The 22,357-nt window shown below is 61.6% G+C and overlaps 2 protein-coding genes across 7 annotated transcripts in view; one reads left to right on the plus strand and one right to left on the minus strand.

Annotated features, from left to right (window-relative positions):
* GSE1 (Gse1 coiled-coil protein) overlaps window positions 1–10,664 on the plus strand; it is a 124,114-nt gene extending 113,450 nt beyond the window's left edge. The window contains exons 6-17 of one of the 2 annotated variants that reach the window (XM_068955378.1): window positions 396–593; window positions 988–1,179; window positions 1,276–1,598; window positions 2,113–2,437; window positions 4,349–4,935; window positions 5,844–5,956; window positions 6,084–6,354; window positions 6,544–6,657; window positions 6,820–7,173; window positions 7,801–8,094; window positions 9,094–9,197; window positions 10,000–10,664. In XM_068955378.1, coding sequence (XP_068811479.1) covers window positions 396–593; window positions 988–1,179; window positions 1,276–1,598; window positions 2,113–2,437; window positions 4,349–4,935; window positions 5,844–5,956; window positions 6,084–6,354; window positions 6,544–6,657; window positions 6,820–7,173; window positions 7,801–8,094; window positions 9,094–9,197; window positions 10,000–10,134 — 3,010 coding nt within the window. In that variant the 3' untranslated portion in view covers window positions 10,135–10,664. The remainder of the gene's footprint in view (window positions 1–395; window positions 594–987; window positions 1,180–1,275; window positions 1,599–2,112; window positions 2,438–4,348; window positions 4,936–5,843; window positions 5,957–6,083; window positions 6,355–6,543; window positions 6,658–6,819; window positions 7,174–7,800; window positions 8,095–9,093; window positions 9,198–9,999) is intronic. The other variant, XM_068955379.1, reaches the window with a different exon arrangement.
* LOC104149348 (DNA replication complex GINS protein PSF2) overlaps window positions 10,481–22,357 on the minus strand; it is a 35,786-nt gene continuing 23,909 nt past the window's right edge. Inside the window, exons 1-7 of one of the 5 annotated variants that reach the window (XM_068955384.1) lie at window positions 18,262–18,459; window positions 17,580–17,694; window positions 16,404–16,503; window positions 15,202–15,328; window positions 14,681–14,807; window positions 12,641–12,718; window positions 10,481–10,636 (exon numbers count right to left, since the gene is read on the minus strand). In XM_068955384.1, the coding sequence (XP_068811485.1) occupies window positions 14,682–14,807; window positions 15,202–15,328; window positions 16,404–16,503; window positions 17,580–17,694; window positions 18,262–18,351 (558 nt within the window). In that variant the 5' untranslated portion in view covers window positions 18,352–18,459 and the 3' untranslated portion in view covers window positions 10,481–10,636; window positions 12,641–12,718; window position 14,681. Of the gene's footprint in view, window positions 10,637–11,560; window positions 12,719–14,230; window positions 14,808–15,201; window positions 15,329–16,403; window positions 16,504–17,579; window positions 17,695–18,261; window positions 21,421–22,357 lie in introns of those variants that run through there. The other 4 variants (XM_068955383.1, XM_068955382.1, XM_068955385.1 and 1 more) reach the window with 4 other exon arrangements.

Here is a 22,357-nt window from a genome sequence, read left to right on the forward strand (position 1 = left end):
GCAGCTCCCTGCGCTCGCCAGCCCACCCCAGCCCTCCCTGCCTGCCGTGCTCAGGATGGGTCACGGTGACCTCTCGCGTCCCTCCGCGTCCGGGCCGGTGTCCCCAGCGGGGGATCTCCGTGGCTCGGGGCTACGGTGTATGCGGGATGCTTCCCTCGGCGGTGCCCTGCTTGATGCATGCCAAAGCTGAGCCGGGAGGATGATGCCTGCGCCCCGCTGGCGGTGCGCTCGGACCGCGGTGCGCTCTCCGCAGCATCCCTGCAGCACCGGTCCCCCGGGCCGGCAGGGCGGGAGGGGTGGCACGTCTCCCCGGCGGGATGGGATGGGATGGGATGGGTGGGATGGGAGAAGACAGGACCGTCACCCTCTTTCGTTCTTCCCGCGGCACCTGGCAGCCTGCAGCGGCCCGTTCACCACGTGGTGCCTCCCAGCGCCGTCACCGAGGATTACCTGCGCAGCTTCCGGCCCTACCACACGGCCGAGGACCTCCGCATGTCCTCGCTGCCGCCCCTCGGCCTGGATCCGGCCACGGCCGCCGCTTACTACCACCCCAGCTACCTGGCGCATCACCCCTTCCCGCACCCGGCCTTCAGGTAGGAGGCAGGGGGGCGGCAGGCGGCTCTCGCCGAACCTCCCGGGGGCCGTGGATTGAGTCGGAGCTGAGCGATCGATTACCCTCGCGCTGGCTTCGGGCGGGAAGAAGTACGCTTTATCTGCGATTGATGGTTCCCTGGGCGCTGCAGCGCAGCGGCAATAAGGCGTCGCTGGGAGGTCTGTGGGGAGAGCTCTCGTTTGCCGGCCTCAGAGCCCCTCTCCTGGCATGAAACGAGCGGTGTCGGGTCTCAGCCCCTCCACGTGCAACGTGGTTCGTGCAGCCTGAGATGCATCTGCGGCGCGGGAGGCGGGGGGGGGGTCTTTTCTCGCCGACAGGCAGCGGGATGCCCCGAGCAGCCCGTCCCGCCCTGCTGAGCAGCCTTTTCTCTGCAGGATGGACGACTCGTACTGCCTTTCGGCCCTGCGGTCCCCCTTCTACCCGCTCCCGACGCCGGGCTCGCTCCCGCCCCTGCACCCCTCGGCCATGCACCTGCACCTCTCGGGCGTGCGGTACCCGGCCGAGCTCTCGCACTCCTCGCTGTCGGCCCTGCAGTCGGAGCGCATGTCCAGCCTGACCGCCGAGAGGTGAGCGGGCCCGGGGCGGCCGCCGCGGCACGGGGATGCCGACGGCGCACGGCGGATGCTAACGCGCCGCGGCGGGCTTTCGGCTCCTCTTTGCAGGCTGCAGATGGACGAGGAGCTGCGGCAGAGGGAACGGGAGCGCGAGCGGGAACGGGAGAAGGAGCGAGAGCGGGAAGCCGACCGCGAACGGGAGAAGGAGCGCGAACGGGAACGGGAGCGCGAGAAGGAGCTGGAGCGGGAGCGCGAGAAGGAGCGGGAGCGGGAGCTGGAGCGGCAGCGGGAGCGTGCCCGGGAGAAGGAGCTGAGCATGGTGAAAGCCATGGAGGGCCCCTTCCTGCCCGTGGCCGAGCTGCACGGGCTGCGGAGCCACCAGCCCGAGGAGCGGGGCAAGCCGTCGGAGCCGCTGGCGCCCGGCAGACCAGGTAACGTCCCGGCGGGTGACGGTGGGACGGTCTCCGCTGCTCCCCGGCGCCGGGCAGCATCCCACCCCGCTGCTTCCCGGCCGGGCTGGGACCAGACAGTCCCTTCCTCCTGCAGGCGGCAGAGCCGAGGAGCTCAGGTCGGTCTGCAAGCGGCCCCTGGGGATGGAGCCTGGCTCTGCCGGCTGCCAGGTCCCTTTGCCAAAAGCCCAGCTGCCGCATGGTGCATGCAGCGGGCCGGCTCGGGAGCGGTGGGGCACTTGGTGCGGGCAGGCAGCGGGCAGCGGTGGCGGTGGCGTGCCCGGAGCCGCTCTCCGCTGCGCGCCAAGCAGCTGCCCCGCGCCCAGGAGTTTCTGCCCGGCCAGGCTGCCCCGGGGCTCCTGGGTGCCTCCTGCCTGCGGAGATGCTGGCGGGAGCCCCGCAGACCCCCGAGGGCCGCTCGGGCAGCTGGCAGCCCCTGCGGGCTTGGGTGTGCAGCACCGTCACCCGCCGGCACCCTCTTTCCTCCCCTGCACAGAAAAACTCAAGGACTCGGTGCTGCCGACGCCGAAGCCCATGCAGCACCCGCTGCACCCGCCGCCGGCCTCCCACCACCCCGTGCCCAGCCTCATCTCCAACCACAACGTGTTTTCGCTGCCGGGGAGCAGCGCGGCCACGGCGCTGCTCATCCACCGCACCAACGAGGAGGAGAAGTGGCTGGCCCGGCAGCGCCGGCTGCGCCAGGAGAAGGAGGACCGCCAGTCCCAAGTGTCGGAGTTTCGGCAGCAGGTGCTCGAGCAGCATCTCGACATGGGGCGCACCCCGAGCCAGCCGGAGCCGGAGCACCGCCTGGAAAACCCGAGGTAGGGCCTGCTTCAAATCCGAACCCCCCGAGGCTGGGGGCGAGCTGGGGGTCTGCGGCCACGAGCCGTGCTCGGAGCGGGAGCAGCCGGAGTGGGCTCGGGGCTTATCCAGCTGCATTTTGACCCTCTCCGAGGATGGAGATTCCCCCCCTTCTCCAGCCCCTGCTCCAGTTTTTGAATGCTGTCATTTTTCCTGATATCGAATAGGGATTTCCCATGTTACAGCTGCCCCTGTTGCTTGTCCCGCTATCGCTGCGCACCTCCGAGCAGGATGCGGTCCATCCTCCCGTGAGGCGGTGATGAGGACCCCCCCCTCCCCAAGCCTTGCTATCTCAGCACCAGCTGCCTCCTCGCGCGCCCCGTGCTGCCGCTCGGCCGGAGGCGCCTGGCGGCGCTGCTCCGAGCGGGTCGTGCTCCGCGGCCGGCAGGTCCCCGTCCCGCGGTGCCAGCCTGGCCGGCTGCGCTGGCAGCGCCCGGGGCTGTCGTCCCGGCCGGCAGCTGCGCGGCGGCGGGCGGCCAGCCCGGGAGGTGGCCGCCGGCCAGCTGCAAGCGGCCAGGTGCTGCCGAGGCGGCTGGTGCCTCCGATCGCAGCCCCGGAGCACCCGAAAGCGCAGGAGCCAGGCGTCCTGGCAGGGCAGGAGAGCGGCACAAGTCCTGCTGAGGCTTCCCGGGAGCAGGATCGCTCCCGGCGGAGGCTGTGCCGCACCGTGCCGCGGCCGGGGAACGGGGGCACGGGGCGGGGGGGGACGGGGAAGCGCCGTGCCGCCCTAGCGCATCGCCTGCCTCCCGCCCGCGCCTCCTGCCTGATTGACACCAGCTTTCTCGCTCCGTTGCTGAGCGCTTAAGCGGTGCTGGCTCATCCACTCGGCTCTGCCGCTGGCTCCCATTGTTATTTTTGGGTATCAAGGGGATTAGCGCAGCTAATCAAGTATAATAAGGAGCGGATTGCAGGGCGGCACAATGGCAAACGCCGGCTACAGCCTCCCTCCCTCGCGGAGCCGCTCCTCCCTCCCCAAACCGGGCAGGAGAGATCAAGGTCACCCCCGAGGCGCGCGGCCGAGCGTGGCAGCGAGCAGGAGGAGGGCGAGGGGTCCCCGGCCCCTTCCCGGCGCCGGCGGCCCTCGCGCTCCGCCGAGCCGGGGGCTGCCGCCTCCCCGCCGGCTTCAACGCCGCTCAGCAGCCCGGCGGGCTGCAGGAGCAGGGATTCTCCCGCGCCGGGGAATTGATCTCTGCCGGGGGGGGCGATGCTTTACGTCGGAGGTGACAGGTCCTGCTCGCCGCGGGTGTCTCGTGTCGAAGCTCGGTGGCAGCTGCGATACGGATGGCAGCGCCGAGCTGAACTTGCTGCTCCGCTGCACGGAGGTCCGGGGCGCTCAGGCGGAAAAGCGCTAAATGCACACAGCTACAGCCCATGAAATATTTATCCCGCTAACAGGTTTACTCCTTCCCCCGGTATTTAAGGCGGGTTGCGCGCCGGCGTGGCCCTCCGCGCCGCTAGAGCGGGGCAGCGCCAGCCCCCCCCCCCGGCGCTCCTCGCTGGGCGCGTGGCCGGGGGCTGAGCGTGCCCCGCTCCCCTGGGACCCCCGTGCCGCATGACCTGCGCGGCCGCCCGCCCGGCCGGGCGCTCCGTGCCACCGCCTGTAGTCCAGCAGCCGCTAGACACTGTGCTCGCGGTGCGCAGACCCGTCTGCACCCCGCGGATTAGCGCGTTTCTCCCCAAAAGCAGCCGACGGTTGCTTTGCCTTGCTGCAAGCCTGGCGTTTGCTTGTGGGCTGGGGTGGCCGGAGGGGTATTTTGGGTTTTTCCCCCCCCCCCCGCCCAGCTCCGGGCGGTCAGTGCAACGCCTCTAGCAGGGCGCGATGCCTTGCACGGGCAATGCCTGAGCGCCCCGCCGCCCTCCTCTGCCCGCAGGTCGGGGCCGAGCCGCCACGAAGCGAGCGCCCGCGAGCCGGGGCAGCACTTCGGCGGGCCGCCGCCGCTCATCTCGCCCAAGCCCACGCACCACCCCATGGCCGCGTCCCTCTGGAACCCCGTGTCCCTCCTGGAGAGCGCTCCCGAGCCCCGGCGGCTGCCCGAGCCGCACGCCCTGCACGGCCACCCGGCGCCCTTCGAGCCCGGCCGCCCGAGCATCCCGCTGGTGAAGGTGGAGCGGGTCTTCTGCCCCGACAAGCTGGAGGATGGGGCGAGGAAGCGGGACGGGCTGGAGAAATACGCGCCGGCCAGGGAGCCCGGCGGCGCCGAGCACGGCGCCTTCGCCCACGGACCCTTCCTGGCCGAGCTGGAGAAGTCGACGCAGAGCATCCTGAGCCAGCAGAGAGCCCCGCCGGCCCCGGCTCCGCCGTTCGCCGAGGGCGCCAAGCCCAGCTCGCCCTACCGACCGCCCCCGGCCCGGACCCAGGACCCCATGTACATCTACGACGAGTTCGTGCAGCAGCATCGCAAGCTGGTCAGCAAGCTGGACCTGGAGGAGCGGCGGCGGCGGGAGGCCCGCGAGAAAGGTGAGGCCGGGGCCGGAGCCGGGCGGGAAGCGGGAGCAGCAGCCGCGGGAGCGCCGGCGGTGCCGCTCGGCCCGGCAGCGCCGGCGCTGTCCGCCGGGACGCGGCCCGGGCTGGGCTTTTATTTGCCGCCTGCCGCCGCGCGCTATGCAAATAGTCCCGAAAGCCAAATCAGAGCAGCTCCGTAAATCCTCCGCTCTAGACATGCCCAATTAATAAATGATGAACTGAGGCTAATAAGCTGGCTTTAAATATTAATAGAGCTGTAGGAGCAGGGATGAGAACAGAGCACAGCAAGGGGGGGCCGGCGCTGCCGTCAGCCGTCAGCCACCTCCGGCGAGGCTGGGGGCGGCCGGGGGGCGGGCGAGCCGCCAGCATCCCCTCCGGGCTGCCCCGATTATCCGCGCCGCAGCCGGCGGCTGGCACGGACACCCCCGGGATGCTCCCGCCGTCGGAGGCGGGCGGCGGAGCCGGCTGCTCGGCGCGTCCTCCCCCTTCCTAGCCGCGAGCTGCCGGGGACGGCGCGGTCCCCGGATGCCCTGCAGCCGCGGTCCGGCGCGCCCGTGGCGCCTTGGGAGGCGGTTTGCGTGGCGTCCGGTCTCCCCATCCCAGGATGCAGCTCGTCTCCGCGCCGCGGCGGGTGGCGTTAGTGCGGTGGGAGCCCGTGGGTGCAATGAGTGCGCTCGGTCTCAAGGGCTCGCTGTGTTAGGGTGAGGCCGTGCAGGCAGGGCTCTCCCGTCCCAACGCTGCGCAGGGACTGTCCGGACGCAGCGATGGCCCAGCTGGGCTAATTGCACGCGGAAGGGGGTTGCTCCTCCATCCCTGGCCCTCGGCACCCCTCCGAGCGCCCCGCGCGCGCCGGGGTCCGGCCGGGCTCCCCGAGCTCAGGTCGGCCCCTCTCCGGCCCCCAGGTTACTACTACGACCTGGACGACTCGTGCGACGACAGCGACGAGGAGGAGGTGAGGGCTCACCTCCGCTGCGTGGCCGAGCAGCCCCCGCTGAAGCTGGACACGTCCTCCGAGGTACGGCCGGCGCTTGCTGTCCCTCGTCCCCCACCCCGGGGTGGGGGGGTCCGTCTGCGCCGGGGCGATCCCTTGCTCGGGGTGGTCCGGGCTGGCCCGGGGGTGACGTTGCCCTGCTCTCCCCCAGAAGCTGGAGTTCCTGCAGCTCTTCGGCCTCACCACGCAGCAGCAGAAGGAGGAACTGCTGAGCCAGAAGCGGCGGAAGCGGCGGCGGATGCTGCGGGAGCGGAGCCCCTCGCCGCCCACGGTGCAGAGCAAGCGCCGCACGCCCTCCCCGCGCCTCCCGCTCTCCACCCGCTACAGTCCCGACGAGATGAACAACAGCCCCAACTTCGAGGAGAAGAAGCGCTTCCTCACCATCTTCAACCTGACGCACATCAGCGCCGAGAAGCGGAAAGGTACAGCCATGGCCCGTGCAGGCGGGCGGCCGCGGGCCGGGCTCGGGCTCGGGCTCGGGCAGGCGACGGGCTCCGGCTGCTTTTCCCGTGGGATGCAGCATCGGCGGCCCGTTTCCCCGGCCCCGCTCGCCGGCGCTCGCCTGGGGCCGCGGGCTTGCTCGGCTGAGCGAAGGCTACACTAAACCGCAGCTTCCCATGCCGCAGATAAAGAGAAGCTGGTGGAGATGCTGCAGGCCATGAAGCAGAAGACAGCGGCCGTGGTGAAGAGCTCCCCGCGGGACAGCCCCGGCGTCCCCGGCCCCGGTAGGTGCTCGGGGGTGATGCCTCCCACGCTCTCGGCTGCGTTCAGGGGGTCGCAGCCAAGCGGGAGGGGAGGGCGAGCGCAGCACCGTGGTGGGATGGATGGATGGTTGGATGGGATGCCGGCCCCGACGCCCCCACCGACTCCGCTCTCATTGCCCAAAGAGCCTTCGATGCAGCCGCTCCTGGGGGATCCGGACAAACCCCTCGGGATCACCTTGCCGGAGACGCTGAAGACGGCGGAGCCCGGCCGATTAGACCAGCTGAGACCCCAAGAGCTGCCGCGGGCTAAAGAGCCGGCGGAGAAGCCGCGGCTGAGCGAGGGGCACGCGGGCAAGAAGGCGCTGAGCATCCTCAGCTACGTGCGGGGCCCGCTGCCCAAGGACATCCCGGTGCCGCTGTCGCACAGCGTGAACGGCAAGAGCAAGCCCTGGGAGCCCTTCATGGCCGAGGAGTTCGCCCACCAGTTCCATGAGTCGGTGCTGCAGTCCACCCAGAAAGCCCTGCAGAAGCACAAAGGTACCCGCTGGGGTGGTGCCGGCCGCTCGGGAAAGGGGAGGGAAAAATCCCCCCCCCCCTCCCCAAGGCCATGGTGGAGCAGCCGTGTGGGAAAAGCCTCCGGGAACTGGAGGCTCCCGGGGAATTGCCAGGGCGTCCGTGCTTAAACAGCCCCCGCGATTAGCGGGGAAGGTGAAAAATAGGTAGCTGGGTGAAAGGGGCTGGAAAAGATGGCTCGGTTCCCACACAACTCATTAATTTCAGTGCACAGGAGCGAGGGAAATCAAGTTACTCCGGTGTGTAGGGAGCAGCTGTTACCGGGCAAGGGCGCGCGCGGAGGAGAGGCGCGCTGGACCGCGGCCCCAGCACCGGCGTCGGGGCGGGAGCCGAGAAACGGGGAGTCCCCAAAGCAAGAGTTAATCTCGGAGACAAATTTAAGATCCCGAGGGGAGCGCGTTAAGGCAGCCTGGCGGGAAGCGGTTTGGAGCGTGAGATGTCTCCGTGGGGCATGGGAACATCGGTGTTTTGCAACCTGCCCCGGCGTTTTGCAACCCCCCCTCGGTGTTACCCGACGCCCCGGTGAGGAGCTGGGGAGGGGGGGAAACGCAGTGGGTGCCGCCGCCCCGCTGACGCTTTCGGCCCTGGCAGGGGGAGCCGCCTCGCTGACGGCCGAGCAGAACCACAAGCTCGACGCCTCCATCCACTACAACCTGCCCGAGCTGCAGGCGCCTGGCCGCCCCCCGGGACCCCCCCACAACGGGCAGCCCGAGGGGCCGCCGCTGCCGCCCCGGGCGCTCGCCCCCCTCGAGCGCCGCCACGACTCGGCCTCCGACGACGACGAGGGCGACGAGGAGGAAGAGGAGGAGGAGGAGGAGGAATACCCCCGGCCCAAATGGCAAGGGATCGAGGCAATTTTTGAAGCTTACCAGGAGCATATAGAAGGTAAGGAGAGGGGCTGTGGCGCGTGCCTCAGTTTCCCCGCCTCGGGCTGGCAGCTGGCGAGGCGCTGGCGGCTCTCCTGCATGGCAGGAGAGGCAGAGCAGCAACAGGTGCGTATGAAAATTCATGGCTGCATGAAAAATTCATGCCCACATGAAAATTCATGGAGTCGTCTATGCCCGGCGCCCCCCGAGCGCTACCTGGAAAGCGGCGCACGGAAACCGAGCCAGGAGCCTGTGCATGCAAAATGACCCCCCTCTAAAACATATATATTCATATATATATATATTTCCCCCCCCCCCTTCACTTTGCGGGTTTATATTCTGCAAACGCCTCTAAGAATAACCCAGCGTGGGCGGCAGGGCATCGCGCCGTGCCCCGTCCTGCTCCCGCGCGGCCACCCTGCGGCACAGCAGCCTGGCTCGTTGCCGAGCCGGTGCTGGGTCTCAGGGAAGCAAGAGACGCACGTTAATCGCCCCGTTTGCACCCAGGTTGCGGGAAGGACGGGATGCGGCTCCGGCAGCGGGCCAGGTGCGCGGCTGCGGCGCCGCCGCTTCGCCCGCGCCGGGTGCGACCGCCGCAACGCCGAGCCAGCTGCTTGCCTTCCCGGCGTGGCGGTAAATCCTCCCTGGCGCGCGCGAGCCAGCGAGGTGCTCGCCATCCTGCGCATTAAGTGCATCTCGCTGGGGAGAGGGTGGAGACCGGCGTTTAGGGAGCGCAGAAGAGGCTGAACTGCTGCTCTTTACCCAAAAACCTCATTTTTTCAGCCGGCTAAGGGCCGCGTTGCACAGCCGCTGGGGAAAGCCAGGACGTGGATTTATCTCCCGGGCAGGGTGAAGGGCAGAGTTCAGCCTGCCGGGAGAGGAAACCTTTATTTATTCCAGGCAGGGCAGAGCTGGCGGCCAGTGGCTTGGCTTGCTTGCAAGCGAGGGAGGCGGTCTGGGAGGGTCGTGCAGGTTTGGAGCGGGGCCGGGCGCTCACCCGCCTCCCCTTGCCTTGCAGAACAAAACCTGGAGCGCCAAGTGCTGCAGACCCAGTGCCGGCGGCTGGAGGCCCAGCACTACAGCCTGAGCCTGACGGCGGAGCAGCTTTCGCACAGCATGGCGGTGAGTGGTGGCCTGGAGGCACCCGGCGTCCACCAAAGCACCCACCCTCTTGGGGAGGCGACCGGCTTCTGCAATGCCCCCATCCCCCTGCAATGCCTCTGTCCCCATGCAGTATAACTGTCCGCCTGCAGTCCTCCCTCCAACCTGCCCCCTGTCCCCCTGCAATGCCTTCATCCCCCTGCAATGCCCCCGTCCCCCTGCAGTGCCCCCATCCCCCTGCAATGCCTGTCTCCATGCAATGTAACTGGCCCCCTGCAGTGCCCCCCCCAGCCTGCCCCTTGTCCCCCTGCAAAGTAACTGTCCCCCTGCAATTCCTCCATCCTCCTGCAGTGCCCCTATCCCCCTGCAATGCCTGTCTCCATGCAAAGTAACTGTCCCCCTGCAATGCCCCGTCCCCCTGCAGTGCCCCCATCCTCCTGCAGTGCCCCTCATACCCCTGCAATGGCCCTGCAATGCCCTCCATATCCCTGCATTGTCCTCATCCCCCTGCAGTGCCCCCATCCCCCTGCAATGCCCCCGTCTTCCTGCAGTGCCCCTGCAATGCTCCTGTGCCCCTGCAGTGCCCCGTTCCCCCTGCAGTGCCCCCATTCTCCTGCAATGCCCCTGCAATGGCTGTTCTCCTGCAATGCCCCGTTCCCCCTGCAGTGCCCCTGCAGAGCCCCTGTGAAGGGGCCGGGCAGCCAGCGTGGCTCCCTGTCCCCCACCACGTCCCGGGGTGGGGGGAGCCCGTGCCGGGCCTGCCGCTCACCCTAACGCTGCCCCGTCCCGTTTTGACTGTGGCTCTCCCCCTCCGGCCCTGCAGGAGCTGCGGACGCAGAAGCAGAAGATGGTGTCGGAGCGGGAGCGACTGCAAGCCGAACTAGACCACTTGCGGAAGTGCCTTGCGTTGCCTGCAATGCAGTGGTCTAGGGGTTATTTCAAGGGGTATCCCAGGTGACGCTCCTTGGGCCAGGCCGAACCTATAGTCTAGAAATAATAATCTATTTTATTACCTTGAATATTTAATATTTTTCACTGGGAGGTTTGAAGCTAAAAAAAAATAAAATTAAAAAAACAATAAAAATAAAAAAAATAAAATAAACGGAGAATGTGCCATGCATGAAGCAAAGGACGCCGGGAGCCGGGAGCGGACCCGAGCGGAAGAGCAGCCCCGGCGCCGTCCCGGCCCTCCCGCTCGCCGCCGCGGCTGGCGCCCGCACCCTCGCCACGGGGAGCCAGCAGGGCCTTCCTCCCTCTCCCCCACCCACACTTTATATAGCTCATTTCGTTTTTTTTTTTTTTTTTAATTACGATAAAAGACTCCACCGACAACACTAAGGCCGGCGGCGCGGCCGGAGGGGGCCCCGCGGGGCTGCGCCAGCCGTGGAGCCCCGCAGCGGCCGCACTCGAGCCGGGTCCTGCTCCTGCTCCCCGGGGCTTTCCACTGGAAATGCACTTCGCTATAAAACAATAAAGTAAATAAATGAATCGAAGGTACCTTTTTATTCCTGTTTGGTGGGGAAGGGGTGGGGGGGAGCTGGAGAGTGTACAGAGCTACAAGACACAGACACCCACCCACCCACCCACACTCGCACGCACCACCCGCTACCTACGCACGCACGCTGTACCCTGGTGGGTTTAGATTTTTTTTTTGTCATACTGAGTCAAAAGATTTTACTGAGTCAAAAGATTTTTTTTTTTCTTTTGCAACTTAAGAGTCAAGGAAAAAAAAAAGGTGCTTCAGCCTTGTACTGTGTATATATATATTAAAAAAAAAAAAAAGTTTTGTATGTTTTTATTACTTTAATTATTGTTATAAAAAGCTTGCCTTTTTCTTTTTTAAAAATGTTTCTGCTTTTATCCCCCCCCCCCCAATCCCTCCCTTTTTGGGGGCAAAAAAAAAAAAAATTAACTTGCTTTTAGTGTTTGTACTGCTGCTGGTCAGGACAGGAAAAAAATATTGAAGTGTTTTAAAAGATTAAAAAAAGGGGGGAAAAAAAAAAGGAAAAAAAAAAAACCCAACCCTTTTCTGCTGGGGCCCGTGCTGCCACATCTGGACTTTCTTCCTCTTGCTTTGCTACCTGGGTAGTGCCAGGTACCGGTACAGCCGGGGGTCGATTCCCTCCGTCCACCCTCTCCCTTGTGGGGATTTATATTTGTTTTTCCCCTCCTTTGTGGGGGTCTTTCTGGGTCCTTCAAGCACTTGGGAAGCCGCTGCAGCCCCCCATCGGCAGACAATCAGCGCAGGGCACTAAGCCGCCCTGCAGCATCCCCGGCCCGGGGCTAAGCCCAGGGTTGTGCCTGTCCTGCTGAGTGCAGAGCCCAGCTCAGCATGGCTCCAGCCTGGTCAAGTCGGGATTTTTTTTTCTTTTAATTCCTCCCCCCCCCCCCCCCCCCCCCCCAACAAAAAACCAAGCCAGGCTGCAGGACTGGGCAATGAATTTCCACAGCTCCCGAGAGGCAAAGCCAAGGCTGATTGCAATTACGGGGCCAAAAGCGCCCAGCTAACCTGGCTGGCTCAGCACCCTGGCCTCCCACCCAGAGGCAACGCCAGGCTGCCAGGGGGAAAAAAACCCAAAAAACAAAAAAACCCCTAGGCCCAGCAAAAGCCCTGCTGCGCTGGCAGCAGCCGGGGGCTGGTGCTGCGACGGCAGAATCGAATTTAGCATCTGCGGCTCAGGCTTGTCGCTGGTACATGACTGACAGCAGGGAAAACGGGCGCAGTTGTTAGTAAATTAGGCAGCTCTGCCTCAAAACACAGCCGGCAGGAGCCGCACGGTGCCATTTTTAGTCACTTTGCTAATCGGTGCATGCTTGAACTCCCAGGGGAGGTTTGGGTTTTTTTTTTAAAATTATTTATTTTTTTTAATTTGCCACGAGACAAGCTCACGTCTACAGGAAAAGGTGACCTCTGCTTTCTGCTTTAAATTCCCTTGTTGCACTTGCAAAGAAAGCATTAAAACCCCCTGGCCTCCCATTGGCTTTGCCAAAAAAGCTGTGCAAGATTAAAAAGCAAAATGCCCTTGTGACAGAAATTAGTTTAATCTTTTTTAAATCCCAATTGCATAGCCAGCCTCTGGCCTAGTAGCTGCCAACTCAAGACTTCACAATGAATTTTAACACAGCAAAACAGACTTTATGCCTGACTCGCTTTTTCCCTTCCCGCGTGCTGGGGGAGCGGGGAGGCTGGGGATGGAAAACCGGTGGCGAACGTCCCCTCGCCGCCGCAGCGGCCAACACCACGCGGCTCGGTAGCAAGGGCCAAGAGCCTGCTCGAGGCGCAGCCTTGCTTCATAGCAATTCCCATACGGAGGCTGTTGAGGCAATATCCCCCTCCCCCCCCCCCCCGACCTCCCCCAACAGCCCTGGAGCCCATAATCAAGTTTTTGACCCAGTGCTTTCAGTTTCTCAGAAGTACTCTCCCCCCCGGGCTGTGCTGACTGATTGTGTTTATTTGTATGTACCTGTGCAGGATTGCTAGAGCATGGGAGGGCCAGGAGGAGGGGCAGGAAAGCCAGGGCCTGCTGGGGGCAGTTTAGATGCTGTGAAAGAAAACAAAAAAATTAAAAAAAAAAAGAAAAAAAGGATAAAAAAAAAGAACCGAAACCTGTTCTAAGTGTACTTGTTTGAATTAATTGTAATGTAATATATTATTTGTTGAATGTAGTAATTAGGTATTTATGAATATATTGCTGTAATTTCTGAAAACATCCAAAAAAATAAAATCTTCCTAAATCATGGCAAAGGATTCTTTCTCCCCCCCACCAGTGATGGAAAAGCAGACCTGCTCCCCAGCAGAGCAGCTTGCGCAAGGCACAGGCTGCACCTCGCCCCTCAGCGTGGGGGGGGGTCACGCAGGCCCCCCAGCGCTCGCATGCCTCTGTCACAGTGTCAAAGCGCTTCGCTCCCACCCCGGCCGCTGCTGTTTGTACGCAGGAGAGGCAGGCAGGGCACAGATGGCGGGCGAGAGCTGCGCTTCGGCTGCCGAGCGGCAGAGATGCTGGCCCAGATGCTCGGGGAAGGGCGCTGCTCGCAGCTTTCCAGTGGCCGACGAGCAGGCGCTACTCGTGTGCGGTTACATCTGGCATTTCCCCCTCACCCGTAATAATTACATCTGCTGCAACCGAGCTTGACGTAGGCAAGGATCCTGCCCTTGTCTGTTGGTCTGCCTCAAGGGAACGGGGTCAGAGCCAAAGGAGAGCTGTGGGTTTTTCCAAGCAGTGTTTAACCCACGTACGCTTGGATACACAGCATGTGACAAAACACAAGGGCTGATTTGATATAGTTCATTCAGCTGCAATTTGGAGGTTTAATTTATTTATTTATAAACACAGTTTCAGATAAAAGCTTAGCTGTGTAATATTATAAAACAGCCTGGCTTTGGAGAGGCATTTTCTTTTGTCCTCCTCCAAGGAGCAGATGGATCTGCTTCCCAGCCCATCTCTCCAGCAGAACACCAGACACCTCTCATTGCCGGCACATCTCCCTTGTTCCAAGGCTCTGAGAAAATTCACGGTGAAACACTGCCTTTAAATTTATTGCTTTTAAGCCAGTGTGTGGCCTGTGCTGCCCTCAGAAGTTCTCTCTATGAAGTACACCCACGCTCTCCAGAGCAGAGGTATCTGCCTGACATCATTAGAGAGCAGTCTAGTGCTGGCAAGCTACCACCTGTATCCAAGCAGATCTTTGGCAGAAACCGTCTCTGAACCAAAGAGAGAGGCAAACCTCTCCAAAGAGGGAGAGCGCCCTTCATACATGCACGCAGCATTTCTAAGGAAGGAAAAAAACCGACAGCGCTGCAACATGACTGAGAGGAACAGTGGCCTGGGGGGAGTGCCGTGCCACACAGCAGCGCTCAGTAACACCTGCTCGGCACTACGCCAGGGAGAGCACAGAGCACTTTGCCTGAAGGTGAAGCGAGCCGACTGGGTCAGCTGCCGCAACCAACAGCCACAGCTTCTGTCAAACTGGGCAGAGGGGAAAAGAATGACAAACAAGAAACAACTACCATCTATGCTGCTGTGACACCAGGTAGAAGCAGAACTCAAACTCCATCCAAGAAAGCAGGAACGTGTTAACAACAAGGACTCCCAACAGCACTGAGCTGCCACAGCCAATTTGTCTTAGAACGACGGCCGCACCGAAGCAGGGAGAGTTCTGCCAGGGACGATTGTCTGCGTTGCTCAGGAGGTACGTGGCTGAGCAGAGCTCAGGAGCTAGCACGCAGGGAATGCCCCCGTGCCACCGGCAGCTCTGGGGTGATCCACATGCAGCCACGAGGCTGCCTGCGCCCTCCACCGCCTGCGCACAAGCAGAGGGGGAAACGCGTGCCTGGGTGCAAGTACCACCAAGGAGTTGTATACAGCAGAGACAGGAGACGAGACTCGAGTGATTTCCGGAGATCTCTACAGGGAGGTGAGGCTGGCCGGATTAATGCACACCTGAATACTGGCTGAGCAGCAGAGCCCTCTCTGGGGAGATTTTAGGCCAGGGTTGGAAAATACCTCAGAAATCCTGGGAGTGGGCACTCTCACCAGGCTGAAGGTTGGTCCGGAGCTTGTACATGTGATCTAAGGCTTGAGTAAGGAAAGTCCCAATTGTGTTGATCTCCATCAAGGTTAAGTTATCCAGCTAAGGAAGGCAAAGAAAATAGCAGAATTTGGGGAAATAGCACTACAGCTCCTACTGCAGTGGAGAACAAGGAACTTAGAAAGCAGCTTTGCAGCAAAGGCACACACTTTTCCTCTGGTGACACCCCAAGGGACTGGCCCCCTGGCCACCCCTGGCCACAAGAAGCACAAGACCAACGAGAGTACTATTTTAATAACGCGGGGGGAGCTGCAGAGAGAGGTTTCAGCATATGGCTTCAGTTCCCAACTGACAAACCCATAGCCCAGGAAAAACATGCCCCAACTGGCATTTTCACGAGCAGCTCTAATCAGTCACAAGCCCACACAATCACATGGCATCTGGAACACTCCCAGGACAGAGCTAGCAAACCTCTCTCCAAGAGTCCCTACCGTACCTTGGCATGGGCCTCCTGCTGTTTGACGAAGCTGTCCGCAGACAGCCGCAGTTTGGCTATCCGAGTGTCCCAGGTATCCTTAACTAGCGTTCGAATCTCATCGGCTTTTGGGATGTTGTCTGAGGCACTGGAGGAGGAGAGAGCAGATCAGAACAGGCTGCAAGGGACTCATACATTATGTCACTGGCATAAGCTATGCTGGCAGTTTTTCAACCCTCTAAGGCATAAGCAGAGCAGTTTGCTGTATAAAAAAACCCAGCAACTCAACATTAAAATCCAGCCTGGTACTTCTGCTGCTGGGATTTTTGGGATAGTTTATTTACCCAGGAATTCTCAGCTCGGATGCAGCATCTGGTTCTCACTACAATCCTTCTGCTCTTTAATTGCCCAGCTGGTACAAGGTACAAGGAGGGCCAATAACCTGGCCAAAGTCACACACAGCCAGGGAACGTAAAGGGCTCAACTGTGATCAGAGCCAGAGTTCAGACCTCTGCTCTCACGGCTCCATCAGAGAGCATTAAGCTGAAAGGACTGTACAAGTTGTGCCACATCCTCCCATTAAGGCAACTCAGCGCTGCCATAAGGACCTCAAGAGATCAGATCAATTCACATGGACAGAGCTGTCAGGGTTATTCTAGCGTGTGGAAAGGAGCTGCACGCCAAGAGCGTCATCTCCAGAGGAAAAGCCAGTGCTTAAATGACCACCACACTGTAATCAAGGGCTTAAAGTCAGAAGAATCTGTGCTTAGAAAAATACCAGCCAGCACATTTTACAAGTGAAATGCCTCAGCAGGCATGAGTTTAGACTCACAATATTTCTGATCTACTGCTTCTCAGGCTGAGGAAAGAAGAGCTTTCCTCCTGAAGGAGAGCCAAGGAAGACGCCTGGAGGGTTTAGGCTGCTGAACAGATTGCAGCCATGGAATGTGCTGCAGATATCCAAGGCCTCTATGCTTAGCTGCTGCTCAGTAAAGCAGCACAGCCCCAATTATCAGGCCACAGAACAAGCAATCCCAAGTTACTAAAATGCAAAGTTACCATGAGAAAAGTGCTGCAGCAAGATCTTGGCATGCTGTGAAATAAACCTCCATTAACTCTCACTTTCCCACAGGCCTCTGGGGTTGCTGCCAATGAAAGCTTGAAGAATTGTCTATGCAAGCACCTACTCAGGCGGAAACCCTTACAATACATTTCCTACTTACTAGTTTAACAGCAGCTTTGTGAGTTCCATATAATAGGGACTGGGCATTGGAGTGAAGGTGTCCTCTTTACGCTCCTGGTCCCGGATTTCCTCCAGTTTTTCTGAAGCATAACCAAGAACGGTCAGGTTTTGCCACATCTTCAATGCTCCAGACGTGCTTTTTCCCCAGCAAAAAAAACACGCTACTTCGGTAGGACCAACTACTTCTGTTATGTCCTATTTCAGGAGGACCAACTACACATTAAAGTTTACATCAGTTGGATTCAATGTATGGACAGAAAAAGGCTTCTACAAGGAAGAAAAACAACCCCAACAGCTAATGTCTGTTCTGGTATCTAGCATCAGCATTGCCACAGCAGCTCTCAACTCCCTAGGGAAAAAGATGCCCATCAACACACAAGGATGCTGACAGGCATTACAAAACAGCTCTCCGCACACCAGGCTAGGAGGCTAAATCTACAGCAGCTTAATCACCACTCTGATCACCAGTTGGGAGAGGGTCCCTTTACCCACAAAACATTTCTACTGATTTACTTTTGTGCCCTTGACTGAATAGAGTAGAGATGTTTGATGCAGCTCTTTCTCTTACTGCAGCTGTATTAGTATTTACTTCTTTTCTTCCTCAGTTTTCCCCCGAGATGACAAAAATAAGAGTGCCATGATTCTCACTTTTTACAGAGTGAGAAGACGTTCGATTTCTGATGCCTTCAAGGAAAAGGACTTCGTGGAGTGAATGAACAAGCGATTAAAACACATATATGCTCTCCAAAGTCACCCTCTTCACAGAATGTTATACAAGGTCCCCAAAGCTCTTTATGAACAAGCCTCGTAGCAAAGCAAGCGTTGCTCACTGTATCACTGGTCAGAAAGGGCACAGAAAAGGAAGCAGCATGCTGAAGATAAGTGGCAGAGCCAGGAATGAAATCTAATTCTTGCTCTTCCTCCTAACCAGGGAAGCAGAAGTTAAACACTGAGCTTGGCTTGAAAGATGACATTTCTGGTAAATATAAGATTTTCCAGTGGTGGAACATTAGCTCCTTCTTTCAGAGTTTCTTTGCAGTTGTTGATTTAAGCTTCCCACTAAAGCACAAAAACTAACCAGCTATATTTTGTATTTCCATTGGACCCACTTAAGCCCAGGGCTGAGGCAGGCCTGAGTTTAAGCTGCTGCGCTTACCAACGTCCATCCATTCAGGAGGTATCAGCCGACATTTTTGTCTCTGTTTCAGATTAATGGCCAACCAGACAGGTACTTCCACTGGCAAACCGGGATTGAAAGGACCTAGATCTCCCTGGAGGATGAATTTAAGACGAGAATAAGACAGCTAACAATGGCTAGGAGACTGCAATATTTTCCTGCTAAACTGGCTTCAGCCATTTTAAAGAGTATGAATTTTCAGGGGATTTTGAAAAGCCCAAGTCAAATAGCATCAGAATTGCCTCCTCTTGCTTCCCATAGTTCTTGCTCACACATTTTGGCTCCTTTCCCTCGAGAAGTAAAAACAAACATTTCCACCGCAGCTTCTGTTTCAAAGCGTTTCACAAAAGTTAGGCCCAGAAATTACGTTTAGCATGGCAACGCGACCCCACGGGCCCAATGCACAAGACATTTCTCGAGGCCCAGCACTTGCTTGCCAGGGGGGGCTGCCTCGACCTCGGCCCTGCTGCCCCCTCAGCCCCACCACGTTGCCCCACCTCGGCCCCGGCCCCCGCCATCTTGCCCCACCTCGGTCCCGGCCCCCGCCATCTTGCCCCACCTCGGCCCCGGCCCCCGCCATCTTGCCCCACCTCGGCCCGGCCCCTGCCCCCTCCCCTCCGCCCTATCCGCCCACCCCAGCCCGGCCCCCGCCCCAGCCCACCCCGATGAGGTGGATCCGGTCCAAGCTGAAGTTTGGCACGATCGTCACCAGCTCCTTCTCGGCCAGGAACTCCGCCTCGGCCGGCTCCATGGCCCCCGGGGCGCGGCACCCGGACGGACCGCACCGGACCCGGACCCGGACCCGCCGCGTGCCCCGGCCTGCCTCCCCATTGGCTGAGCGGCGGCGAAGCCCCGCCCCACAGCGCCCCGCTTCCCGCCGCCGAACCCATTTTCGCGGTCTCTGCGTCGGGGCGGGAGTTCGAGCAGCTTGGAGCATTCTGATTGGTTCTCCGGGAGAGCCGTGGATCGTTCATTGGTGAATACGGCGCTCCCATTTCTGATTGGCTCTTCTACTCACGCTCTGCTCTGTGACTGGCTAGTGTCCCCGCCAGGCGGAAAGACGGGCTGCGTTGCTTGCCATGGGCAGTCTTGGCCAATCAGCTCTCAGCACTTGTTGCCAGGGCGCCGAAGGCACCGGAGCACCCCCCCCAACACACACACACCTGCCCAAGCAGGACTCTGCGCATGCGCGCCGCGCGCCGCCCCACTGCCGCCCCCTGGCGGCGGGGAGGAGGTGGGGGCCGCGGGGCGCCGCGGGGACGTCGGGACACGGGGACACCCTGAGACACCCCGGGGCACCCTCTGGGCACCCTTGGACACCCCCCAGGCGCCCCCGTCCCCAGCACAGGCCGGTGTGCGTGGGGGAGGGTCGGCCATCCCGCCCCATCCACGCGTCCCTCCGTCTGCCTGGGCCTGGACCAGCGCTAGCCGTCCGTCCACCTGGCCGTCTACCCATCCATCCATCCCTCTGCCCGTCCCTTCTCATCCCTGTGTCATCCAGCCAGCCACGCCTCTGACCGTCCATCCATCCGTCTGTTCGTCCATCCGTGTGTGGTCCGTCCACCCCTCCGTTTGTCCCCGGGCCGCGGCCCGTACTCTTGCACCAGCCACCCCCCCCGTTCTTCAGTCCGTCCGTCCCCATTCATCCCCTGTCCTCCCATCCATGCCTTGGACCAGCAATCCGCCCTCCTTTTCCCATCCGTCTGTGCATCCACACAGAAACATGCACCTCCATCCATCCATCCATCCATCCATCCATCCATCCTCGCTCCACCAGACTGCCCATCCTGTGCGCCAGCCCACACCCATCCATGCAGCTGGACCAGCCACCCACCCATACTGTCACACCGTCCATCCAGCTACCCATCTGGCCGGCTAGGTTATTTGATCCTCCATCTGTCTATCCATCCAGGGGCATTTTTAGCCCATCCATCCGTTCGGACTCCTATGCCACCAGACCGCCTCACTTCACACCCAGCAAGGCCTGGTGGAGGGAAGGGCACAGATTTCTGGGGCGAAGGCTGTTGCTGGGGAGGGTTGGCCACCTATGCCCAGGTGTGAGCCGTGACGTGGTGGTGGCCACAAGCAACCCCTTGAGATGTGCAACCCAGGAGGGTCTCCACCGAGTTTGCTCCCGCCTCTGCCTGGCCCGGTCCTCATCCCTTCCCCTGGCTCTTGTGCAGAAAGGAGGAGATGCTGAAGGGAAAGATGGATGAGGACTGCTGGGGCCGGGATTTCGGGCACTGCCAGGCCGGCTACCGGGTCACCATGGAAACGGAAACCCTCCAAACCTTATTAGCGGTGACAAGTCTCCTGGATGCTCGGCTCCATTGCTCGGCCCTGCTGGATTCAGCCGCCCCCGGGGGTCTGCGGAAAGGCAGGGGTCCCCCCCCTGAAGCCGGAGCTGCCTGTCCCCGGGGAGCGACACCCGCCGTCCTCCCGGGATGCGTTACGGCTGTGCCAGGCACTCTATAAATGGCTCTGACATGGTGTGAATACACTTTTGTGTCTTTTGCCATCTGCTGCTGTCATTAAAAAATTAAATTTCCATCTGTTTTCACACTCTTCCTTCCCCCCCGCCCTTTCCCGTAGGCTCCCAGCGAAGCCTCTCTGCCGGGAGCGTCGCCCCCACCTCTCCGGGGGATGCGGCCGGGGCTCCCGGGGCGCTGGGCTTGGCCGGGACGTGGCCCTGGCGACGCTGGAGATGCTGGTTTGTACGTGGTACTCTCCGTCTTGCTCCTCACTGAGTTCATTTTTCAGTGCCACTTAAAATCGGCTTTCGTGGGTGCTTCTTGTACGAAAAACAAACAGGAAAAAAAAAACCCACCACCCTCTGCAAATGCCGGCAGCATCTTCGCCTAAGCACGTCGTAGCGGGACGCAGAGCATCCGTGCAGGATTAAAACAACGGGGAAGGCGATCCGGGCAGGCCAGTCCTCAGTCCATCCGGGGCTTCCCCAGCGTTTCCCTGCTCTGAGGATTTTAATTCTTGAAGGCTGTAGAGAGGCATCCACAACTGGCGGGTCGGGGGGTGCCCGCGGTGGGACGCCTCCGCGCTGCCCACCCCGGGGCTGCTCTTACTGCCCGCCTCCCGCGGTGCCCCGGCCCCGCTGTGCCGCTCTTTACCCGTCTGTGAAATGGGCTTAGCCGAGCTTTCATCGTCTAACTTGCTACGACTGCTTCTCTTTAAAATATATTTAAAATATATCTTTAAAGATATCTTTAAGACGTCTTTAAAATATATAATGGGATGCGGCCCCCGTTTCCCACCCATCGCTCTGAGGAGTTCGGCGAGAGCCAAAGGGAGCCGGAGGGTTCAAACCCGGATGAGCTGGTGCGGGCTACGTGGTGCTGAGCGCTTTATTCACCACCAAAGAGCCGTGCTTTGGAAACCCCTTCGCAACGTTTTTAGAAAAGAGGGAACAAAAATAGTCATGGGTGTCCCAACCCGCTTGGAAACGGCCCGTTTTAACGCTGCTCGTTCGCTTTCGGGAAACGTCGCTTTTTTCCCGCGCTGCCTGGGGCAGCGCCGCACTCCCGGCGCCTCTTCGCCCGCTGGCGCCGCGGGGCTGCCGGCTCCATCCCGGCGGAGCGGCGGCCGTGGGAAAAGTCCTGCCGGGTCGGTGGGGTGCCCCCGGCGTCCCGCCGCGGCGCTCAGCACCCGCCGCGCGGCGGCTCGGCGCCGGCCCGCCTGGCTTCCTGCGCCAGCGCCGTGCCCGTCGGCGTGGGCGGCGTGACGATGATGGCGGGGACGCGCAGGTGCTTCTCGCCGCCGCCCGCCGCCCGCCCGCCGCCGCCGCCGCTCACGCACGTCTTCAAGCCTGGAGAAGGGAAGGGGGATGCGGGCGCTGGTTACAACCCGAGCCGGGACGGAGGAAGGTCCTGCCCCAGGTGCTCACGGCGGAGCGAGTCCCGGCGTTCCCGCGGGGACAGGGATGCTCCCGCGGCGCGAAACCGCTCTGGGAACTGCAGCAAGCCGAAACGTGCGTCTTAGCCCAGCCTCGCCGGTGCTTTTCAGCGTGCGGCTCGGCTGGGAAAACTAAAGCCGGACCGTCCCGCAGCCTCTCCCGTCTGGCTCCCCCTCCGCAAGCCCTTTCTCGCCCCGCCAAACCCCTGGCGTGCCGACGCTGGGACCGGCGGCCGGAGCGCGGCGCCTGGGCCTCGCGGCGGGTCTGGCTCCTGCGGGCGGCCGGCCGGCGCTGCAGCCGGGCCCGGGAAGGGGCTGGGAGCGAGCGGCGGCGCACCGGGAGCCGGCAGCCGGCGCGTCTCAAGGGGGCCCTCTCCCGCGAGACGAGACGCGGCCCGGCCGGGCGAAGCCGCTGCCGGCAAAGAGGCGCCTTTTCGCCGGCCGGGCCCCGTGGCCGCGCTGGATGCGGCGGCGGGCGAAGGCCAAGGAGGCGGCGTCCCCGGCTCGGCTGCCGCCCGCTGAGCCGAGCGAGGCGGCGGCGGCGGCCTCGGCTCAACCCCGTAGCAGCCGCCCGAGAGTCCACAGCGGGGCGGCCGCCTGCGGCGGGCCAGGCGACGACCCCGCTCCCCTTGCCCGCCGTGGGCTCTCGGTGTCCGGCAAACACCGAGACCCGGCCCCGCCGGGCAGGAGGGAGCTTTAATCTGCTTTTTAATCAAGAGCAAAGCCCTGCTTTGCCGGCAAGGCTGGGGGGGGGGGGGGGGGCAGAGCGAGACGGGGAGGCTTTAACTCTTCTGAAGCAGGAAAAGTGCCCGAAGGGGACAGACACTGATATTTTAAATCTCTTTTTAATT

The sequence above is a fragment of the Struthio camelus genome, chromosome 10 (genome assembly GCF_040807025.1).
Source record: "Struthio camelus isolate bStrCam1 chromosome 10, bStrCam1.hap1, whole genome shotgun sequence".
Classification (NCBI taxonomy): Eukaryota; Metazoa; Chordata; class Aves; order Struthioniformes; family Struthionidae; genus Struthio; species Struthio camelus.